Raw genomic sequence first — 16641 nt, 5'->3', positions numbered from 1 at the left:
AGAACCAGCGAAAATTGAGGAGGTCAAGGAAGACATTAAATCAAGTGAAATTCCTGAAAAGAAAACTTCTCCTGAAGAAGAAAAAATTAAGGAGATTGTAGATGAAACTAAACCTTTGGAGAGTCCTGAGAAGAAGCCTTCCCCTGAACCAATGAAGATTGAGACAGTTTCAAAGGCAATTGTTGAAGAAACAGTTGAAATCATTGAGAAGAAAGCTTCTCCAGAACCAGCGAAAATTGAGGAGGTCAAGGAAGACATTAAATCAAGTGAAATTCCTGAAAAGAAAACTTCTCCTGAAGAAGAAAAAATTAAGGAGATTGTAGATGAAACTAAACCTATGGAAAGTCCTGAGAAGAAGCCTTCCCCTGAACCAATGAAGATTGAGACAGTTTCAAAGGCAATTGTTGAAGAAACAGTTGAAATCATTGAGAAGAAAGCTTCTCCAGAACCAGCGAAAATTGAGGAGGTCAAGGAAGACATTAAATCAAGTGAAATTCCTGAAAAGAAAACTTCTCCTGAAGAAGAAAAAATTAAGGAGATTGTAGATGAAACTAAACCTTTGGAGAGTCTTGAGAAGAAGCCTTCCCCTGAACCAATGAAGATTGAGACAGTTTCAAAGGCAACCGTTGGAGAAATAATTGAAATCGATAGCAGTTTGCCTGTACGAAAGGAAGTCCAAGGAGCAGAAACTAAATCAGAGAAGGAAGTTCACGTAACAAAACATTCATCTGAAAAGTCAGAATTGTCTTCTTTTGAATCTACTTCTAAAAAGACTAGTTTAGAGTTGGTCAGTACTAGATATGAGGCTTCTGAATGTTTCAGTAAAGAAGTACATGACGTTTATAGCTCTTTCGACCGAAAAGAAGAAATGTCTCTTCAATTGCGAATTGAAAAGAAGTTACCAGAAGTTACGGAAATTACAGAAATAAAGACTCCGAGTCCTTCAAAATCTCCACTGAAAGAGCCAGTAGAATTCCATGAAGTTATTCAAATACCTTTTGAGTCTACCTTTTCACTACCAACTCAGGTTTGTGAAGAGCAACCAGCGGATACTGTGGAGATTTTGGAAATTACTGAAATACTTACTGAGGACATTGATCCATCAGTGGAATATAAGTCTTTTCAAGGAACTGAACACTTAGAAATACACGACGACGAAACTACCACAGGACATAGTGAAGAACCCGATTCCCTTGTTCCTCATCCTGAAATTAATTTTATTCCCTTGGATAAAATTCATTTGTCAGCTGTGAATGTTTCGTCGCTGGCCTCAAGTGTCCTCCCACCGTCTGTGTCATCAGATGCTGCGGAAGGATCAGACGTGGTGTTACAACGAAGTCCTGAGAGGAAAACAAGGCGTTCACGTACCGAAGACACAATGGGACTTGGTGATGAATTTTTGAGAACTGGAAAAGAAATTCTCGAAGACGATTCACCCCAACTTACTGACGTTACGTCTTCATCCATAACAAATGTTACGGACCGCATTGAATCATCTCTCGAAACTGACTGGACGGTTGACGATGAATCTGCTGATCATACGCCGGTTAAATCTGTTGGTCATATGACTGAATCAGAGAAAACTATTCACCTGAGTACACAGATTAAATATGAATCCGAGAAGTCCATGTCTACTTCAGATAACGCAGCGTCTGATATTTCAAATGAATCTATGAGAAAATTCGTTAGCAATCTTCCGCACGATAGTGACTCAAGTTTAGATGCTCCGAAATTAAAAGCTTCCTCAAGTGATGAAAAGATGTCTCCCTACGGTCATGAGGAAGCTCATCGACATATTATTGAAAAAACTCAAAAAGTTGAGTCTTCGTCTCCTTTGAGTGATCTCACTGAATGTACAGAGAGTGTTTCTGCTGTTGAATCAATTATTGAAGGTGTCGTTCATGACAAGAAGGAATTATTCAAGAAAATTAAGAGTGTTGAAATGATTGAAAAATCAGAAATTCCTGAGAAGGAGATTGAAAAGATAGAGAAGAAAATCATAATTGATAAAAAGGATAAGAGTCCAACTGAAAAGATTAAGAGAAGCTCAATTGTAAAGAAGAAAGATGTTAAATCTCCCTCTCCGACCAAACCGTTGGTTGATTCAAATAAAATTAAAGAAAAACCAAGCAAGGGACAAAAGATTGATCTTGGAAAGTCAACTACGAAAAAGATCCATGTTAGTCGTAAAACTGAGGATGTGTCTGTTACTTCCTCTACTACTAAAACTACAACAGTTACATCCAGTAGAATGTATGGCTATATGCAATCTACGTTGTCTCGTGATCAAAAGATCGGAAAAGGTATCTCAATTCCAGAAAGAAGAGTACATACCCCTACACGTATGACTAGTAGAAGTGAGACCCCTAGGACTCCCATAAAGAAAACTGAAGCTAGAAGTCGTGTGGACTCATTTAGGTCTCAAACTCCTGAAGTTAAAGAAGACAGAAAATCAGTTGCGAAGAAAGAAAATAAATTTGATGACTCAGAAAAGAAGGTAGTTGTAAGCGTTGAAAAGAAGATTTCTAAGAGTAAGAAAACAACTCCTCTACCTCCATCGAATGAGGAGAAGAAGAAACCCCAAGTTAAGACTACAACAACGTCAAAAGTTGCATCAATAAAGAGTAATAAAGATATAAAAAATTTAAGTATGATTCCCATTAAGAAGACTAGAATGGAGATTAAGAAAAAAGATTCAGAAAATGTAGCTCAGGTTAGAGTTAAGAAAGCTACTTCGACAACTACGAAGATAACATTGCACTCATCAAGTGATGAGGATAGGAAGAAGAAGGGTGAGAAGGTGAAGAAGACTTCACCGCAGGAACCAAAGAAAACCCTCAAGAGGGCTGAACTCAAGGATAAATTATTAAGTCAGGAAGCACGTAGGGAAGCTAGGAAGATAGGTCAGGAAATTGATTCGTACCGTAGCCAATCGGCCGTACCGTATATGCACAGGGAGTATGTAAGTCGCGAAAAATCCCCGGCATCCTTGCCGTCAAGCCCGAATCATTTACGCCGAACAATTCAAAATGGAAGTCAAGTTATAACGAGCGAAGTTTTCACGCGAACGGTTGACTCCTCGCGGTCCATTGAAGTGATCTATCGCCAGCCATCTACGTCTAATGTCGATCTCGTGCGGCGGCTCAATGACTACAAGTACAACGATGTGGATGTGAGTTTCATAGAGACGACAGACTCGAGTTTGTCGGACTCTATTGCTCTACCATCCTCATCGTCTGATCATGAAAATGATGGGTTTGGCAAGTGGAAACGTTCATGCAGTCCTGCTTCGCCGAAACCCACCAAGAGAGCCCTGCAGATGCTCGAACATAAGATTGGGCGCAAAAGTGAGACCCTTATTACGAGTACAATTAAAGATGAGGAAGAATCAGTTGTAGCCACGGAAGGGTGCCACGTGGAAGGTGGGAAGAGTGTAGAGTCCGCTGTGACTCATGTGGCTGGTGTCACGCAGGAGAGTCGTCTCTCACCTATCCTCGCCTTCAAAGCCGTCTCACCGCCACGTATGAAGCACAAGTTCGACTACGAGAGCCACGATACCAAAGGTAAATGATTTTTTTATCACTTTTATATCTTTTTTAATCATTCTCTCTATCTTTATCAACTTTCTCAATATATACCACCGATTTGTAAAACATGCAGCAGATGTTGCCAAATATTCGATGTGGATGTTTCAGAGTAGAAAAATAAAATGCACAAACACCTTAAAGAAGTAAATTTATACCTATAACTTGCACGCTCCGCCAAACGCCATCTTCGCCGTGCATTTGGCAACATCTCTTGCTAAAATTGTAAATGTTTTATCATAGATTTAAGTTTCCTTTTATTTTGATTTAATTTATTTTTTCAATATTGATCTACACAATTGCCAAAGATTTATATTATTATTTTTAATTTCAATTAAATTCGAATATTGAGCACCAATTTATTTTTTGCTGCAAAATTTTCCTTTTTTGTACAAAAACAAAAATCTTGCGTTGGATCACATGATGAATCAAGAATGTTATTTTGTTTAGCTGATCCATAAATAGAGAAAAATTGAGTAAAAATTGAATGATCGCCATTGCTGAGTTGCTTCTGAGGTATTTAGCATAGGATGTCTGCAATACCAACAATATCCATCACTGAGGAGCATTTTCCAGACGATGTTGCCGAAGAGGCAACCGAGACTACGGGTTTGAATATCAACGACATCCATACTGATGTTGAAAATTTGGACAGTGGTGATGAAGATTTTAAGCCGAGCAAGAGAAAATCAATTAGTCTGGGGGTGAAGAAGGCAAAATGTGACGCTTTAACTGATGTAGAAGATATGAATGATTCCGGATCAGATGCTGAAGAAGCTAAATCTGCCGATGATATTGAAATATCCTTGGAAGAATTTCTCGATCAAGGATATGTTGAAGAAGCAACAAAATATGCAGGACACAAGCAACATATGTCTGATGCACCACCCAAAGAACCAAAACGTCCTAAAACCTTAGGTCTATCCCTAGGAGTGGAAGCAGATGACAAAGGAGCCGTAACCGATTGTGAGAATATGAATGCATCAGATGATGAGGAAGAATCAGAAAATTTTAACGAAGACGACAAGCCATTAGTTTTGGAAGAAGCTAACACAGTTGAATCCCATGATTTAGTTAAAAATGATTCAGGTGCTTTTGCACACACCCCGATACATTTGACTACAACCGGAGAGAGTACATCTTCATCTGAAGAATCCCTAAATGAAGCAGATCACGTGAAGCGACATCTTCGAAAAGGTTTCAGAGCAAAGCAGCATGGTCCACCTGTTTCAGATACAGAGAACATCATGTTTTCTGACAATGAAATGCAAGGCCGAAGTATAAGAAGGAAAATTCCCCTCATCCTCGATGGATGGGAAGAGGTAACAATTCAATTGAGTGGAGATGAAGATGAATCCGTTAAGACTCCGATGTTTCCGGAAATTGATATTACTTTTGCTGGAGATCCCACAAAAGACAAAGGAGCGAAAGAAAAGCAATCACAGCTACTAAAGGTAGATGATGCTGAAGATGGCCTTACAGACGTTGAGAATCTCAATTCATCCGATGACGATGAAGACGATGATCAGGCGTCGAACACAAAGCGAAGGCAACTAATCCCACCGGCAGTTTTAAAATCAAATACTGGATTTCTAACAGATACTGAAGATGTAGATGAGGTGGAGAGTGAACTTGAAGATACACCTGAAATTTCCTTACCTGCTCCAACGCGTGAATTGGTGGAGGTAAGAGAAGATCGGGTAAGGAAACAGGTAATAAAACCATCTTGCGGAGAGACTTTGGGCATTATTGGTGGTTACATAGATAAAGGATTGACTGATGTTGAGGACTTATCTGATGATGAAGATAGTAGTCTTCATGAACAAACAACATATACAATTGATCGAGCTCCTGATCTGGAGAGTGGGAATACTTTTGTTGCTGAAAAGCTAACAGCAGCCTCAAAGTTGGCAATTAGTTCCCAAACTCCTGAACCACTAACAGACACGGAAGATCTATGTCAGACAAGCCATCCGTCGCGTAGACGGAAACACAAGCATCGTTGCAGTGGTCGGGGCAAGCCAAAGCTCTTAGAAATAAAGAATCAGTGTGTTGACGGTGGTACTGATATAGAAGAGTTGGATCTTAGCGATACGGAAGGGGTGAAAAATACCGAAGGGGGTAAACATAAAAAAGAAAAACGTACCTCAATAGCCGTCCCGGTGATTGTTAGCAATGATGGAGCAACAGATGTGGAGTACGTGTCTGCAGATGATTTACTGACCTACGAAGGCAATATTCCAAATATGGAAGCAAGTTCCCTTGCAGGACATACTTTTGTGTCCACAGTTCTGGATACAATTGGTGGGCCAGATGGACGAAAGAAAGTAGCTCATGTTCCGGTTATAAGGAAAGTTTCTCTGGTTCCTGATGGTGTTTGCTGTTCACACACGGATACAGAAGACGTTGGGATGCCCTCTGATCAGGACGACGAAACTTACTCACGCGCCAGAACAGCTACACCCTTTGAAGTTCATCAAGCACTCGATGATTCTTCCTTTACAATTCACGACAGAAGCATCAATGCCTTCGACGTACAGACGGAAAAACTTAACATCAAAGGACATCGGGAATGCCAGGAAGCTCACACAGATGTCGAGTACGTGGACGATGAAGCGAGAAGGGAGTAAGCGAAGACAACAAATGAGGTTTGACCATGAAAAGATTCTGCTTGCTTTCTTCAGTAATTTGGCTCTTTCCATTATATATATTGCTTGTGTGTGATTTGTGATTTTTGTGAGCGTTTTAACTTTTTGACATTATAATAAAAAAAATATGAGAAAAGATTTTCTTAAGTATTATACATAATTCCGTTATGTTTTATATGTAAAATTGATATAAGAAAAAATATTTTGATTCTCAAATACCGAAAGCTGGCTATATTCCCATAAAATACAAACATTTTCTTGACATTCCAATTTTAAACACAATCATAAACCATTCAGAATGCACAAAACTACATTATAATTTGCATAAGAACTATTGCTAAATACCTTTCCTGTTGAACTTTTACAGATAAGAAAGGCGACTCAAGGGAACAACGTGATTCAGAACTATCTGACTCTGATAGTCTCAAAGGTTTGTATTGCACATCGTTTGGGCTGTCTTCCTTGTGAAGTTAAATTCCTTCCGGAAGATTTTCTCACACTTTTATTCTCACTCTCTCTTCTCTATACTTCTAAAAAATATTTTCTTTTTATTATTTTCACTAAAAACGTCTTTGCAATTTTTTTTTAAAAACCTCATTTTTTGCTCATTTTTTCACACATCACCATACCATCATTTAAACTCATCACTCTATTTTACAAGTTTAATTTTATTTATTTTTACTTTTTTGTTTTTTTTTCACTTTTTTTTTAAACTTTAGATAACTTTATCTAAAAGCCAGGCAATGCTGTGTGTGATAATATTTCCGGAATATTAGAAATTTCCGGGAAAATAATGTGAAAATATATTTATTTTAGATAAAAAAAAATATTTTAATTCATTTCACATCATTTAGTTTTTGATGGGAATCGGCAAGAACACTGCTTTGTTTTTCTTTTAAGTGCAATGATAGGAAACAGTTTTTTCTTTTATTTTAAACAGAACAAAAGAATTAATTTTGGAAAAAAAATTTAAAAAAAAATCACAGTAAAAGTGCACGATTTTTCTTATTTTTCTTTTATTATTTCAAAGATTAAAAAAACAATAATTTAATAAAAAAGAAATTAAAAAAATGTTTGACCAAAAGATACAAAAATTATTAAATAATTTTGATGCACTTTTTTCTGGCACTTTTGGTCAGGCATCAGCAATGACTTTTAAACAAAAACCAAAATTATTAAATTGACAATGCAATAAAAGAATAGAAATAAATAAAAATTCATTTCCTGGTTTTTACAATGTGTGCGAATTTTGTAAATTTTACATCTTAGTTGGTTAGAAGCTTTCTTGCAAAAAAAAACTATTTTTTGCAAAATTTGCTGCAAATTCATATTGCAAAAACGTCCAAAAAAAATTCATTGAAGAATAATTTTATTATACAATTTAACCAAATCATCTCATTAAGTGTGTTTTGCACCTCACATCATCATTGTCAACATTTTTCCTTTTCCTTTTTTTCTCTACTTGTTATACATTTCTTCAACAGAGAATTGTTTTTTAGAGAAAAACTGTTTCTGTGTACAAAAAAAAGATCTTTTTATTTTAAAAGTTCTTTAGTGTTTTCTAAATGTCCTCCACAGCAACAATAAAACAAATTCCAGAGTGTTAGAAATGTTTTCGCCAGATAATTTAATTTTTAAATTCGTTTTTTTTTGAAAGAGCTTTAGATTGAAAAGCTAGTGATTTTCAATAGATTTTCCTGTGAAGTGACAAATTTTTCCTAAATTGTATATGTTTGTTGAAAAAAATAAGCTTCAAGGTGGTATGACTGAAAAATAAACTGAAAGAAACACGGCTAAATCATAATTTAAGACATAGATTCGCGTTTTTAGTTTAAATGGTTTAAGTTTCTATAAAAGTTTATGAATTAATAAAAACAAATAGCCTAAAATTTTTAATTATGTTTGCATTATTTGCAAAAAAAAAGAAAATTATTTTGGAAATAAATAAAAATTCTCGTATTTTGTATTATTTTTTTTAATTGTTAAAAGGAGTTTATCAATCGATTATATGTGTCGAGAAAATTACCAAATCATTTGTATTATTGTAAAAAAAGGAGAGACGTTGAAAATCGACAAATAGACTTAAAATTTTCAACTCGGATCAGTTAATTCAGTAAAAATGCTGTTAAATTTTTATCCAAGGAGTTTAGTCACTGATGTATGAAAAAATCGTCATCCGGGATACAATCTGGACAAGATTAATTTTGTACAGGATCAAATGAATAAAAAGTAGCCAGAGAAGCTTCCTATTTTTCATTGAATTATTTGAGAATGATCTTTAAAGATTTTCATAAAATTTAAAAAAAATACGTTTTTTTAATGTTTTTTTTTTTGTCTTTCTAAGCGAAGCATTTATGTTTATTTAATCTACAAAATAAATAATTTATTTTAAAGCTTTTACATGATTTCCAAAAAAAGAAACCGAATCCTGTTTTGAAAAATACAAAATAACGATAGTGACGTCATTGTTCCCAAATTTTAAGAACTTTTTCTAGCTAATATTCTTTGTGAAAAATGTGTACATAGTATCTTCGGCAAAATCTTATTCATTTTGGATCCTCTATAAGATTAATCGTTTTCGAGTTACTCCCCGAAAGAAATTTTTTTACATACATCCATGAATAAACCTCTTTGAAATTTTAAATTTAAACTGATCTAAAGAAAGTTTTTTTTGGAAAATTCAGTCATACCATCACTGCAGTTTCTTTCTATATATTTTACCACCTTCTTCATTGTCTATTTCTCCTTCCGTTTTTATTCCTTGTCTCTCTCTCTCTGTTACCACACAAAATGAAAATGTTCTTTGATGAAGAAATTGATGAAAGTAAAAAAAAACTCTGTTTAGATTACCACAACCACTCTTGTGCTTGAAAATTTTCTTCATTGCAGGGGATGATTTTGATAAATTAGTTCGTTGTGAGGCAATTCACTTAGTCGATAGTGTGTTAGAGCAAAGCTTGTCCATAGTCCATTCGCAACAGCAGCCACAGTGTCTAACTGATGGTGGGCAGTCGGAGAGTGAGCATTTTGCCATCACCAGTGACATATCCAATGGGGTTGATTTCGTTAAATCGCCCACCATTGAGTCAATATCTGGTAAATCGTTCGATGATGATAACCAGTATGAGGGTATTGATCAGGCGGTTGTGGATGCCAAAGCGACGCGCATTGAACGTCGCTTCGAGAGACTCTCATCGCAGCTCGATGAGCAGGAAATGAATGATGATGCGTGCCAGAGGAACTTTGATCAGGCAATGTTGGCAATTGATCGGGATGAGGTGTCCCAGTTGCAGAGTGACTTCTCCAAATTAAGTTGGGATGAGAGTGTCTCCGCCACGACCGCTGAACATGCCCTCAGTACACCAGACACTGATTTGCAAGATCTCAATCAAGGTGATGTTGGTACAAGAATTTCCATTTAATAAATAATATTAACCAAGCAAAAATTTTAGTTGTGTGATGGAGTTTGCTTTACCCATTAAAAAAAAAACTACATAAAGACTTTTCCGTTACTAACTAATGCGCGTGAATTTGGGAAAATTCGCGCGAAAAATCCGCGGTTTTGAGCTCTTTTTGCTTCTTCAGATAAAATTCTATTCACCTACACTGTCTTCTCTCAATTTCTCTTCGTATATTTTGTAAAATTGTGTAGTTCGTAAATCTGTTAATCTCTATTGAAGAAATTCCTTAATAATTAAAAAAATAAATTAAAGGTGTTACATTTAACATTTTTTTCTTTTTACAAAATAATTTGTTGCGGTGATTAACTAAAAGGATAATAATACTATAAAAAAAATATTTTCACACACAGCATGTTTATGTTGGAGATTTTTATGATTAATTTTAACATTTTATTTAAACCACTTTATTTTCTTACAAAAAAAATCTATGTTCTTAACTATTTAAATGTTAAACAAAAAAAAGGAAATTTTTTCCACAAAAAAAGTTCATCCATTTTATTCTTTTAATTTACTTTATATTTTATAAAATTTATTGAAAATTTTTCTCAATTATGGCTCTCTCCTCAAACCATATTTCCCGCCTTTTTCGAACTATCCTTGCTCACTAAACTTTTTTTCTCTCTAACACACCTCCTCTTTCTTTGAGCTACTGTAGCCCTAACACGCATTTCATCGCTTTCATTTTAGAGCCAAGAAGAGACCCTGACACACTTCCAAAACCAACGCCTAGATTAAGTAAATCAATAATAGGTGAAGATTCCGTTGAGGTGAGTTCTTCTGTAACAACGGATGATGTTGCTGAAAAGACATTCAGCGAGAAAAAGATTTTCTGGGAATCACTGGAGAGTCCCAAGGATGGTGAAAAGTTGCTCGAAGAAGTGGCAAAAGGGGCCCGAGCTGCTCCAATTCCAAAACCACGCGTCCAGCTGAGTACGTCCCTGTCAAAAGGAGAAGAATCCTCCGAAGCACCAAGTTTAAAGGAAGACACCAAATCGGAGAGATCAGAAATCTCATCGGAACGACATGTTGAGTATGGGGAGTCTGATAGTGCAAGATCCATCACCGAGTCAAAGAGTGCAGGAAAAGAAGAGGATTCCTTAACAACAGAGGAACGTCTCGATGATGAAAGTTTCCCAATAAGTGAACGTATGGATTTTTCAGACAAAAAGGAAGAAGCTGAAGATAAAACTGAATGTGTAGATGATCAGAATATCATCAAAAGCGACGATGACTCTGAAGCTGAGTCGAGACAAGCAAAATTCTACATCGGAGAATCCAGCACCAACATCATTACAAAAAGCCAAACTGAGCGTCGAAGTGATTTCGCCTATGACAATGATGGCTACCGCACTACTCAGGATAGTGCTACAGTGGACAGTGAAATGTCCCTTCCAACAGTTTCGTCAGAGCTGGAAAGAGAACCCCGTACAACCGTTGAGAAAAGTGAAACTGAGATATCTGAGAAAATTTGCTATGCTTCTGTGAAGGTTGATAAAATGGATCAAGGCGTTGAAGCAGCCCAGATTCAGAAGAGTCCAGAAGTCGTTGAAAAGGTCTCAGTAGTTCACTCACCGATTAAACCATATCAAAGTATTATTGATTTTGAAACTCCAGCCCCTGTTCAGGAGGATGTTGTTACCACAGCAAAAGCTACAGCTGTTAATGTTGTTGCTGGCGAGGAAGCAAAGAAGCAGGCCAGCATTGAGAGTGTAACTGATTCACAGTCACTGAAAGAAGCTTCGAAAATCGTTGAAACTTCAACTCATTCAATTACAACAATTTCATCTCTATCAGCATCAGGACTTCAGGCAAAATCAACAGATGAGCTTGTTATGGAGCAAACATTGGCTGAAGTAAGAGAATCCCTGGATGCTGTGCAGGAAGAATTAATTGAAACAGTAAAGGATGGAAAACTTATAAAGCAAAGCCCATCGGAATTTGAATTTAAAGTATTGCCTCACATTAAGTACACAGAAGAGACAATACATGAGTCATATCAGGAAGATTCTTCTCATGGAGATATTTCATTGGGTGAGAAGATTGTGGAGAAAGCTTCTACTTCAACGCAGAAACGCGATGAATCCAGTAGCGGAAAAGCCGAAGAAGCATCTTCATCTCAGCTATCATCTGCCGAAGATTCATCACATAAACTTGATGTGGTTCAGAGGAAGCAGAAAGAACGCAGAGGTCCCAGCTCAAATAGGTGGTCTGTAACTGACCCAGATAACTACTCCAGTTCTGATAGTCATTACCAGAGCTTCGAGAAGTCAGAGAGTCGACCAGCATCGTCTGATGTGGAGAACCTTCTCACATCTGAGTATCAGACTGCCCAAGATTCCTTAAGACTTGGTTCATCAGAATACCACAGTGCAGTCAGTACTCTTGAATACAGTGCTGGTACAACAATCAGTTCCCGTGAGAGTATGAAGAGTTTCGATTCGGAAAGCTCTGGGCATATGGCAAGTGTTGAAGTATCTGAAGCATCTGAGACTCTTATTCCATCTACAATGGATCTAGAAATGGAAACTTCGGAAGCTGAAACTGAGGAGGGTGAAGGAAAATATGGGAGTTTAGATGAGAAAGGTGGGACGATCTTACTTGAATTTGATGATCGTGACGATTCAGTTCCAAGTGGGAGTATGAAGCGATCCCATGAGATGACATTCCAACCTGAATTAAAACCAATGTATCCTGCAGAATCACCGGAAGTAGCTGAAAAGGATGGTTTGAAGACAGCTATAGTGGAATCATCACGACTAGCTACATCTACAGAAGAGATAAAAATAACAGGGAGTGGAAGCTATGAAGATACTAGATTCGCATCTAGCCTCGAAGATGGGAGTATCCTATCTGTAAGCCTATCAAGTGCTTCATGTGTTGAAACGGTAATGGAAAATCTCCCAGAAGGTTTTGATATCCCATCACTGAGTGGATCAATTACAGGAAGTTACGAACTACATCACAAATTAACAGATGATATTATTGCTACGAGCTTTGAAGAATCAGATTTAACATTCAAACCAGATGACGTTATCATGACGACTTCAACTGTTATGGATGATACGAAGAGTACAACAACTGATTCCCATGAAAGCCCAGATTTTGGCAAGAAGCAAGGAAAGGGTCACAAGAGGAACGACAGCACGAGTTTTGCTTCATTTAAAGGATTCGATTCAGGAAGTAAACAACCGTCTGATGAACTTGATGATCTCGATGAAGAGATGATAATTCACGAGGAAGAACCACAAGTAAAAATTCTCAAGGATACTTTTATTACTGAAGATCAAAGAGGAAGTGGATCTGATTCTGATTATGATCGGTATGAAACTGAATATTCAAGAGCTTACAAAACACCCACGGATTTGTCATCGAAAAAAGGAAAACGAGCAGCTGAAATGAAGACGGAAACATTTGAAAAGGATATGGATATTAAACGATCACGATCACCATCGCAATCAATTATTGAGACAATTGAGGAGGATGTTAACGCAGAAGCGGAATTTGGGCAGATGGAAACACAACAAACACTAAAACAGGTATCACAGAATCTTCAAGATTACTCTAATGTTCCCGATATCACCATAACAGATGATCCCAATAAGTACGTGAGCGATGATGAGGATGAAATGGTTATGCCGTATGCTCCACCGTCATCAGTTAAGGAGACACAACCAGAAATACCCAAAAGTATTGCAAAGTCTCCAACAGAAGAGCAGAAGATTCAATATGCTCAACAGCAGGAGTACAAAATGACCGAAGAACAGTATGAAGAATTACTGGAAAGGCAGTCAAAATCAAAGATTACAGATCCCATTCCTACTTACAGCTTTGAAGAATTAGAAAAGGAGGCTGCTCGTGGAGATTCCCCTGGAAGTGATTCATTTGAAATGCTTGAACAACCTGATATATCTGATGAATTTGTAATTATTGAAGAAGTAGCCAAGGAGGCCAATGAAATGGACATTGAAGGGAAGAGTGTATCAATCAAATCTACAAAGTACGTTAAGAAGCACGATGAAGATGTTGAGAAGTACATTGTTCACTCTGCACCAGCTGATCCAAATGCTGGATCAATAATCTATAGTGGAGTTCACAGTCGTGATCAGATTGGTTTTGATTTTGAAGAAAGTCCACCACAGGATCAGGATAAGGCGGATGACAAGGACAGTGATGCTAGCAAACGTTGGGTTGAAATGCAACTGGCTGATAATGCTCAAAATCTGAGGTACCCGTATGAGATGGAACGAGGTGTACTTGAAGATATTAAGGAAGAGGATACAGAATTGGAGGTGGGAAGTAGCAGGATTAGTAGTTTTAAGGATTCATTCTCCAGTACACCGGAGTACGATGTTCTAGCTGGAAGGAAGTGCTTCAATAAGGAACACGATGAAATGTCTATGAGCAGTTTGCAGGAATTTGAAAGCCTAGAACAGGCTATCTCTCTTGAGAACCGACGAGCACATCAAGGTTCGCAGGATTCTCTGTCTAATGGAAGTTTCCCGAAAAGATTCCTAGCTCGAAGTGCTGAAGGTGATGGAATTTCATTGTCAAGCTTGAAGGAGTTTGAAGGCTTGGAAAATGCCTGCTTAGAAGCTCATTTGTTGGAGATTAAGGCTAAAGAAGAAGCAGCTCTTTTGCTATCTAGATCAGATGAATCTAACAAATCAGATAGCTCGGGAAAATCGGGAAAAGGATCCAATAACGGAAAAACCACGGAAAGCTCAAGTAAAATAACAACAGTCACAACTGTAACTACGGTAACTAAAACAACCAATGAAGGTGCAAAAGTTGTAACTACCTCAGGTTTCCAAGTTCATCAGATGAGTGGGGGAATTGATGAGATTTTGAAGCACAAACTTGAGGAGATTGACGATGAGAGTCTACCGTCAAATATCATGGAAACATCTACGGATAGTTTGGAGGCGGTTAAACCAAAAGCAGGTACAAGTGGATCACGTAGAGAGAGTTTGGATAGTTTGGAAATTAACAAGAGTGGAGTTGATCTCATGACAAGTAGTTTGGATTCCATTGAACTAATGAGGGAGGGTGTTACAGCAAAATCATCCCGATCTGATGCAGACTCAATTGAACAGCAGGTTGTTCCAACTGCAGTGAAGAGTGATAGTGCAGATTCAATTGAGCAGCAAGCAGGATCAAATAGATTTTCTCAGCAGTATGAAGAAGATTCCATAGAGGAGGAGACTCATGTTACACAGACAACAGTAATGAGTTCTTCTGGGCAACATCAGACAACAACAACATCAGTTACAAGGACAGGAGGCCCCCAGAGTTTTGGCGCAATTCCAAAAGATATCTCAAATGATTCTCTAAATCCTCTCGAAGGAGACTTATTGCTAACGAGCAGTGAAAGTCTCGATCAGTACACAAGCTCAACAGCAACCAATGCCACCTATCAAACAGATCGTGATTCCCAAATGTCAGGAAGTATGACGAGTTGTGACTCCAACACCATGATCGATACATTGGATTCTAATGTGGCGGAATACTACAGCAGTCAGGGCCCCTCGCCAATGTTCTTCGAGGATCGCACCATCTTAAGTGGTGTCCCAAAGCGCGATGCCGCACAAAAGGGTGACCACTTAGTCTTCGATCCATTTGATCCATTTGAGAGTCAATCGGACAGAGAATGATCGCCACGACAGCAAGGTAGTATGTCCAAGAAGCAAAACACCTATCAGCAAATTCATAATTCAGTGCAGAAAATCTTCCTTCTTTTTTTATTTAGTAATTTTTTATTATCATTTTGAAATTTTTGTACATTTTTATGGTTGTTTTTCTTTTTGGGTATACTTTTCTTTGTAAAATGGCTTCGTAAAGGAGAGATTGAGGAGTTTAGAAAGGATGTTAAATAGTGTGTGATGTGGTAGTTTTCCGGAGAGGAAAATCATATTTTTACCTTCCTGTTGATCTTGAAAATATTTAAATGATCCTCCCCAAAATTTCTTGGTCTTGACGAAAAGATTATAAAATGTTTTTTGATCTTTCTATGGAAAATTTCGTGATCCTGAATTTGTTTCTTAAGAATAACCTTCACAGCTTTTTTGAAAGAGCAAATTTTCTTAAGGATTTCACTCTTTATTTTGTATTTTATAAAAATTCCTCACTTAGGTTTATTTTAGTTAGATTGATCCACAAATTGATCAGCATAATAATATTTAATTATTAGTTTTATATTAAATCACTTTAGAGACAAGAATTTAAGAGTCTTGTCTTGCCTTGAGAGTCTTGTTAATCCAAAATGGATTTTCTAAATCTCATTATCTTTTATTACTCTTTACTTAACAGAAGAAAAAAAATATCTCACAATTCTAAGAATTTTCTTTAGAAAAATTCTCCGTAAACTAACAAACCTTCATTGTCTTATAAAGATCGTTTGAACATCAGCAAAAGAGCTCAAAAACGTTGCATGAAATATCTCGCAGAATAATTTATTTTATATTTTCAGTTTTTATTAGTCAGTGACCAAAAGTCTTTATAGCTTTTATACATACATATATAACAAACTTGTCGTCAACCATCGTCCATTTTGGAGGATGTTTCTCTCTGATTTTAGTGCATGATTTCTTGCTTTGTGATGTAAGTGTTTTGAGAAGAAAAATAAACTTTTAGTTTAGATTTAGTTCCCTAAATGTTATTTAATTTGTCATGTTTTGCATAATTATTTTTTTAATGAATGTTGTTAAAACCTCTGGCGAAGGTTGGAAGACATTCTTCGTTGTTAATGTTTCCCGTGTATAGAAAATCAATTTTACAATTTATCTCTCATTTGCACATTTAGGTGAATCCTCTGGACCTGAATTGCGAGAACTGGACAAGGACAAAGAAAGGGTAAGTTTATTTATTATTTTTTTCAATTTTATTCGATATTTTTCAATTAATTTCCTTTTTCTTATTTTATTTCTTCAGAGATTCGAGAAGGACTTCTAA

General features: G+C 36.8%; 5 protein-coding genes across 6 annotated transcripts in view; all 5 read left to right on the top strand.

Annotated features, from left to right (window-relative positions):
• The window catches only part of LOC129786929 (titin-like), a 15798-nt gene extending 12227 nt beyond the window's left edge, over nt 1-3571 (top strand). Inside the window, exons 2-3 of the mRNA XM_055822186.1 lie at nt 847-1892; nt 1959-3571. Coding sequence (XP_055678161.1) covers nt 847-1892; nt 1959-3571 — 2659 coding nt within the window. The remainder of the gene's footprint in view (nt 1-846; nt 1893-1958) is intronic.
• Nucleotides 1-16542, top strand: part of LOC129791896 (uncharacterized) — a 34359-nt gene extending 17817 nt beyond the window's left edge. Inside the window, exons 2-3 of one of the 2 annotated variants that reach the window (XM_055830516.1) lie at nt 4035-6232; nt 16493-16542. In XM_055830516.1, the coding sequence (XP_055686491.1) occupies nt 4115-6214 (2100 nt within the window). In that variant the 5' untranslated portion in view covers nt 4035-4114 and the 3' untranslated portion in view covers nt 6215-6232; nt 16493-16542. Of the gene's footprint in view, nt 1-3569; nt 6233-16492 lie in introns of those variants that run through there. The other variant, XM_055830524.1, reaches the window with a different exon arrangement.
• Nucleotides 1-16641, top strand: part of LOC129792487 (STAM-binding protein-like A) — a 781560-nt gene that overhangs the window by 734628 nt on the left and 30291 nt on the right. The window lies entirely within an intron of this gene.
• On the top strand, nt 4115-6214 carry LOC129786928 (uncharacterized). The gene has a single exon (XM_055822185.1). The coding sequence runs from the start codon at nt 4115-4117 to the stop codon at nt 6212-6214; it is 2100 nt and encodes a 699-aa protein (XP_055678160.1).
• On the top strand, nt 6228-16641 carry LOC129786927 (uncharacterized). The gene is made up of 6 exons (XM_055822184.1): nt 6228-6267; nt 6600-6662; nt 9122-9634; nt 10381-15324; nt 16493-16542; nt 16621-16641. Exons 1-6 carry the CDS (start codon nt 6228-6230, stop codon nt 16639-16641), a joined length of 5631 nt encoding a protein of 1876 aa, XP_055678159.1.

The sequence above is a fragment of the Lutzomyia longipalpis genome, chromosome 1, assembly GCF_024334085.1.
Source record: "Lutzomyia longipalpis isolate SR_M1_2022 chromosome 1, ASM2433408v1".
Lineage (NCBI taxonomy): Eukaryota > Metazoa > Arthropoda > Insecta > Diptera > Psychodidae > Lutzomyia > Lutzomyia longipalpis.
This window is presented reverse-complemented; position numbering and strand designations above follow the sequence as displayed.

What these genes read in the sequence shown, in the direction of transcription:
- LOC129786927 (XM_055822184.1), top strand. Translation starts at nt 6,228, where the DNA reads ATGAGGTTTGACCATGAAAAGATTCTGCTTGCTTTCTTCA. An exon ending in TGACTCTGATAGTCTCAAAG is followed by an intron (nt 6,663 to 9,121) that starts GTTTGTATTGCA and finishes TCTTCATTGCAG; the next exon opens with GGGATGATTTTGATAAATTA. An exon ending in TGGACAAGGACAAAGAAAGG is followed by an intron (nt 16,543 to 16,620) that starts GTAAGTTTATTT and finishes TTATTTCTTCAG; the next exon opens with AGATTCGAGAAGGACTTCTA.
- LOC129786928 (XM_055822185.1), top strand. Translation starts at nt 4,115, where the DNA reads ATGTCTGCAATACCAACAATATCCATCACTGAGGAGCATTTTCCAGAC.